The sequence below is a fragment of the Gracilinanus agilis genome, chromosome 6 (assembly GCF_016433145.1).
Source record: "Gracilinanus agilis isolate LMUSP501 chromosome 6, AgileGrace, whole genome shotgun sequence".
NCBI classification, from domain to species: Eukaryota; Metazoa; Chordata; class Mammalia; order Didelphimorphia; family Didelphidae; genus Gracilinanus; species Gracilinanus agilis.
This window is the reverse complement of record NC_058135.1, coordinates 193,724,701-193,731,710: the sequence shown is the minus strand read 5'-3', so window position 1 is coordinate 193,731,710 and position 7,010 is coordinate 193,724,701. Positions and strand designations below refer to the sequence as shown.

Sequence of the window (7,010 nt, the reverse complement as noted above, 5' to 3'; positions counted from 1 at the left end):
AGAGAGAGAGAGAGAGAGAGAGAGAGAGAGAGAGAGAGAGAGAGAGAGAGAGAGAGAGAGAGAGAGATTGCACATGAACAGAAAAGGTAAGAAGAGAAAGACGATAGGAATGGTCCAGAAAATGAGGGAGAAGTTAGCTGAATGAGACAACTGAGAAGTGTTGAAAGGGGAAGAAAATGGGAAATGAGCATCTGAAGAAATATAGTTGTGGGTTGGGTAGGGGAAGAGTTGAAGGCAAGGAGGCAGAAGTAAGGAAGGAAAACAGCAGGAGACAGGAAGATCAAGTTGACTAAGAAGTGAGGGCATGAGTTTAAGGAGGATGATCATTTCACCTGTCCCTTCCTCTGTTCCAGCCATAATTAAGCGCAGATTCTGCTGGTAGTGAAAGCTTTTAAATCCCAAGTCCTGTTTGCCAGCAAGACTTTTTGAGGGTAGGAGCAATACCTGCCTCCTTTGTACCTTCCACATTCCCAGCACTAGTTCCCAAGGACATACTTAACAAATACTTGTTGTCTTAATGAGTGGTTGTCATTATGTCTTCCTTACATAGGATTTCTCAGGAAAACTTAGGGAAAAAAAGCCAGTAGAGGCTCCTGTCATCATTCTAGCCAGCTGAAAGCTGTTTCTGTCAGGAGGCCCCAGCTGAGTGAATTGATGCTGGCAGGGAAGAGATGGCTGGAGCAGAAAGGATATTACTGCAATCCATGACGGACAGGAGATAGCTGGGCTGGGCTGGGCACAGGAGGTGGGGAGAAACAAAAAGAGATCAGGGTGATGGTAGAGTAAGTTGGCCATCAACAGAAAGGAAGACAACTCTAATAAAATGTGGAGTTCAGATAATTAGGTGGGTTCATCCGAATCTTGCTGACAGGGCTTGTGGAGAAGGAAGAACAGGGTCTCGCCCATTTTCTTGTAAATATAAAGATGACAAATTAAAAAAAGAAAAAGCTGGGGGTGGGTTGGGGGGGGGTTGATAGCAGTTACATGTTCCCTGTTCTAAAGATGTGTAGACAGATACAAAGGATGCAGCTGTATTCTTTTAATTACAACAGAGATGACTTTAAACTTTCTTTATAGGGTTTCCTGTTTTATAAGTATAACCCAAATCTGCCAAGAGTGCCAAACAAGTCCCACCTCACCCATAACTCATGAGTTTTCCTGGTTCACGATAGTCTCCTAACTGCATTCTTAATTCTCAGACACATTAACGTTCGATTAAATATGTGGTTCTTTTCGATTGTCAGGTTTTGTAATTCACCAGTAGTTTAAGTCTTTAAAGAGTCATGAAATGAGAAGTTATAATGGAAAAAAGATAAGATAATTTAAAAACAAATTCTGGAAGCTCTCTCCTTTACTGGTCCCATTATGCCCTCCTGTTGCTGAATTCTCTTGGTTAGGAGGGTTTGCATATACTTTATATGGACTAAATATCTGGCATAACGAAATCTTTTAATGGCTGGAACTGGGCGTCTAATTCTTAATGGGAGACATTTAGACAAAAAGGAAGGCTAAAAGGAAAAGGTGTGTGGGGGATTGAAGGCATTTCCATAAAATCCCTCATTTACCATTAGATAGCAGTTAGCAGAAACATACTCATCCTGAAAGTCTCTCAAAGACTGCATATATTGGCATGACATCAACTCACTGGTGATAAAGTATTAATAGGGCTCTCTGGAGTCGGAGCTGCCACTTCTGTTCACGTTGGATTAAGTTCATGATGTCAGTGGGGCTGTTACAATTTAAATCTGCCTCCCACTGGAATCAACAGAATTTCACGTAGCTATTTTTAGCACACTTACTAAATAAATTATACATGATGGTGATCCTATTGGGAGAGAAACTGCACATTAATGCATCACTTCTGTTTGCATTTTCATTAGCCCCTGAAACAAGGGAGACCACGGGGCAATTAGGATGCGAAATTCAATCCCAGGAAGGAATCTGGAGGCTTCTCCACCTTACACAGGTAATACTAGGAAAGAGCTAAAATTAGCCTGAAGCTGGAGGTAGGGAGGCAGGGAAATGGCACTGGGAGCTCCATACGCTTCGGTGAAACTTCCCAGCTTTGACTATTGGTCTTGATAGCTTCTGCCCTTTTGCCAAAGGACAGTAGAAACAACAACCCACTTCACCTGCATAGGAGCAAATTGGGGTGGCAGGTTTAAAGGCTCCATTTCTAAAAGAATCACTTGGGAAGAAAATGATACCCCTTTCCAAATACTTAGTAGAGGCTCTAGCTTTTCTTTTCTTGGTATTCTTTCCCAAGAGATCTTCTTGAGCCTTTATTAAAGCAACAGAGGAAGCAAAGTAGGGTCTGGGCAAAGGAGAGGAAGCCAATAATTCATAATATCTTGACCTAGTTTCTACAATGCAGTGTTTCTGTGGTCTGGGCAGGTCATAATTTTTCTGTGCCAATTTCATCATGACGGGAAAAAAAACAACCCAAAGACTAGCTAGTTGGTTGCTGTTATAGGGGGGGAAAGCAAAATTGAAAGGTTGCTTTTTTCCCCCTTTTGGGGGAAGTTTTATGACAACATGCTCCCTAACTCAGTCAAGGGCTACTCAACTCATGTTAACTAATGAAAATCCGCTGATTGTGCATGGTTTAAAATCTATTTATCAGGCCTCTGTTACCCTATGCATTCTAGATTTAGGGCAGATTTCAGGTTCTGAGCACCCTGAACCAAGCCTCATTCCCATGCCACTTTGATGATAATAGCTATAAATTATATAAGACCTACTATAAGCCAGGCATTATGCTAAGCAAGCACTCATTATTATCAAATGAGATATTATCTCATTTGATCCTCAAAACAAGCTTTGAAAGGAAGTGCTACGATTATCCCTATTTTATAGTGGAGAAAAGTGAGGTAAACAGGAATTAGTTAATTGACTGGCCCAAGATGGCATGGCTAGTAAATGTCCAAAGGCAGATTTGAATTCAGATCCTCTACTTTTTTAGGTGATTCTTTATGGAATTCTACTTCAAGAATTTCCTCTAATATAGAATCTTCCCAGGCACCCAAATCTCCCCTCTGCCCCAAGGAATCAGGAAAACACTACCCTTCTTGACCATTAGAGAGAGAACTTTAGAATACTACAGTCCTAAAGTTAACAAGATATTCATATTCCAAGATACACTGAAAGAGGAGTGAATAAGGAGGAGGGCCAGGATACATCAAGCCAAGTTGATTACTAACAGCATGTCTCTCCACTTAAGAGTAGAGATGAGAAAAGGAGGGAGGCTGAAAAACTAAAGTCAGACAAAAGTCTGATTGGGGAGGGTGTTTGGGAACCTTTGATATAAATGTCAATGGTCAGTGGGTTTCTGATATGTAATAAATGATCTCTCTAGCAAAGAATTAAAACACATTCACATATAATCTCAAAGGATCTAGGCACACAAGAAGTCCCTATCCAGACACAAAAGACAAGGAAATGGGGGAGGAATTTCAGTGTCTTACTGAAATTTCAGGTTCTCCATTAGATCAAGACATTGTTTGCATGGTCATCTATTTATGAATGTAGAATTCTAAAAAATCATATTCCCTTTGTTATTGGCTGGTTGGTTTTTTTTTAACTGAATAGACCCTGAAATAACAGATAAAAGAATTTGGTATAGGTGGAAAAGCACTGATTGGATATGAATCCAGAAAATTTGGGTTCTACTGCTGCCTCTACCACTTACTATGTGATCCCAGGCTAATCTCCTCATTTTATCTGAGCCTCAGTTTCCTCTTCCTGTGAATAATCACTAGATGACCTCCAGGAATACCTCACAGCTCCAACATTCTGCTATGTTTTTGGCTCTGACTATTTGGTTTCATTTTTTTTTTCTTGAATTCATATTCCTCATTCTCATGGCTTCTCCTTTTAGCATGCCCTGGGGCTTTGGAGATATCAACTATCAGTGTGAATGCTTATTTTTATATATTTGGTAAGCAACTTTCATACCATTCCTTTATTGATTCACTTTATCTTTAAAGCTTGCCTTAAAAGAGGCAAAAATCCAGATCTTTTCATCTTGAAGACATATCACTGATATTTTGTTGCAGTTCTCCTTGCAGTTAATATTTTAATTTTGTTATCTGACAACCTTCAAAAAAACATAAACTGGCACCTTGAGGATATACTTGGGATATAACTTTGGAGTGGGGGGAATTCAAATTGGCATAAAAAAAAATTTCCCTCCAGGTGTGCAAACACTCATTGTCGATTCACTTTTATGTTAACGCTAGTTGCAATTCCCTTGCACAAGGACCGCCTGACTGATTTATTAAGTTAAAAGATTGTCTAATGAAAAAGGAATCAAAAAGCAAATCATGATTAGGCCTAGTAGAATTGTAATACCCTGGATCTCTTAATATTCTTTTGGAATACCAATTTGTTGCCTCCACGTCCTTTTTCCTTATTCTATTGTGTTAATTTCATCTCTACTTGTGAAATTTCCCTAAAACCGTTTTAGTAATAGTATTTCCCCTCTTTGAAGCTTCTGTTCCACTCCCCATCGACATTCTAACAGAGAATAAAGAAAGAAATGGTTCTCAATATGAATCTTCAGTCATTTATGGTGTGGTTAAAAAGATACATTCCGAATACCTGTAGTGGTGCATTCATAATCAAAACTTGCCACATCATTTAACTTCTTTTCCTGATATTCTGGTGGACCAATACACAGGACATCAGAAACAGTGGAATTTGTCATCTTTAACCACAAATACAACCACTTGGCTTTGCAGTCACACTCAAACTTATTGCCCCTTAAATCTCTAAAAAAACACACAGAAATAGACATGTTTTGAAATGGTTGGTAGTAATGCAAAATAGTAGCACTGTTAGTACCTGAATATATTTAATCCCCAAGACACTGGATGTTGTTTTTTTTTTTAAATTTCCCAATCATTGCAATCTCCTTCTTTTCACCTGTCACAACAACTTTCTTTAAAGGTTTTCTGGGCTCAGGATTTTAGTTTTACAGTGAAGAGAGAGCACTTGTTGCTCACTGAAAAACTCTGTTGGGATGATACGCCACTCTCTCTTCAGATACCATTGAAATTGTCACTGTTCCATGCAAAACACGTTTGGTATAAGAATTCTACTGACACAAGTTCTCACCGACTCAAACAGGACATAACAGGAAAGCATTTCACAAGCACAACTGAAACACTGAGTTGTCTAAACCAAGTCTGGTCAAAAACGAAAACTGAACAAACAACAAAAAATAATAGCCAATAGGCATAGGGGAAGTAGGTTAGACTAGAAAGGCCCACCTTTAAATTTAACTTAATCTTAATAAAAAATGCATTTGAAAATTACAAAAATGAGCACAACATACATACAATATATATATATATATACAAATAACACAATATACTCTAGTTTTATCACAGATTTCAGCTAAAATGCAAACAAAAGGGGAGAGGAAAAGACAGTTAAAGTCCATAATTCATTGGACCATAATGGCAAGCAAATATAAATGTGGTTTGCATTACTTACAGTTCAATCAGTGAATCTAAATCACTGAAGACATCCCTCGGAAGTGTTTTTATGTGGTTATTGGCCAAAGAACTGGAAGAAGAAGAAAGTTACATTTCAACATGGTTATTAATTTGATTCTTCTTCATTCTAAAGTCACTTAAATAAAGCTAATGATGTAAAATAAAGACCTAATGCTTTCAACTCAGAACTATTCAACTTTGGCAATGGACACTTAGGTTAGGAAATGAGTTAATTACACAGAGAAAAAGCAGACTACTCAACCTGGAATTTAAGATCTGGATTTTTGGGGCAATAATTCATAATTATGTGAAAATATATTATTTCAATCATTAGACAGTATCAGACATCTGCCTCTTTTATTCAAGAACAATTTATAAAGTATTTCATCTGTATAAATCCTCATCTATGAAATGGCAGGTTGGGTAGATAACCTCGAAGATCCATTCCAACATGAATATTCTACGATTAGAAGGCATCGTTCCTTCCTTCAAAGAACTTATACATGGTCCATCCATAATCAATTTAATACCTTAAGAATGGACACAAGAAAGGGCTTTCAATAAAAAAGGACTCAGTAAAGTACCTTGTTGCAAAGTCATTTTTATGTCTTGGTTTCTAACATTTGCATGTGTAAAGAAATCAAACCTTAGTAGACTTCCAGTGAACTGGACTTGTAAACAATTATCTTTTCATTAACCAAAGGTTGATTCTTAGCACTGAAATTGGAGGGATCTGGGGAATTGAACAGTGATTTTACTAACCTCAAGCTCCTCTCTTAAACAAAAATTCATCTTTTTAAGACCAAAAAGTGAGTCCTCCAGAGAGGCTATATGATTATAAACAATTTGTGAAGACTCAAAACTGGATATGATCCAAAGGATAACAAAAAGATAAATGGACTACAGCATATAACCAACAATGGCTCGCATGCAAAAAAAAGATATCATCCAAAAGACATCCAGTCATTCCATGACTAGAAAAGGAAATGGGTCAGTCATGTGGTGAGAGAGAGGTATACCATATGGACAGCCTGAGGACTGCACTGATATCTGTGTGAAGTTAAAAATCTGAAGGCATTCCAGCCCCCCACCCACCCAGTACGCCAGGTGGGACCTTTGCTGAGGATTTATGGGATGGTATGGAAAAAAAGTCAAATGGAACAAAAACGGTGTGAAGGAGCAGATGAGTTGGGATCTTTGAAAAATTGAAGTAGCCAAGGTTAAGTGAAAACTCTTTTCAACTCATTGTTCAAAAAATTCTTTCAAGACATCTCTCCCAACTACTTTGCTAAGGTGGCAAAAAGGGTCCATGGATATGGAACAAGGCAAACGTTATCAGGGTTTTTGTGTATTGATTATTTTGCTGATTTTTTACTTCTTCCTCTTTTTAATTTTTCTTTTAAAAAAATTATTCACTATATGGGATGACCCTCTGGCATGGGGGAAAGTTTTTACATTGCATACATTTCTCCCTACAGGAGAAAATGAAAACAATGTAAAAGACAAAATAGA

General features: G+C 38.0%; 1 protein-coding gene across 1 annotated transcript in view; it reads right to left on the bottom strand.

Annotated features, from left to right (window-relative positions):
- The window catches only part of LGI2 (leucine rich repeat LGI family member 2), a 39,317-nt gene that overhangs the window by 12,258 nt on the left and 20,049 nt on the right, over positions 1-7,010 (bottom strand). Inside the window, exons 5-6 of the mRNA XM_044681237.1 lie at positions 5,497-5,568; positions 4,600-4,769 (exon numbers count right to left, since the gene is read on the bottom strand). Of these exons, the coding sequence (XP_044537172.1) occupies positions 4,600-4,769; positions 5,497-5,568 (242 nt within the window). The remainder of the gene's footprint in view (positions 1-4,599; positions 4,770-5,496; positions 5,569-7,010) is intronic.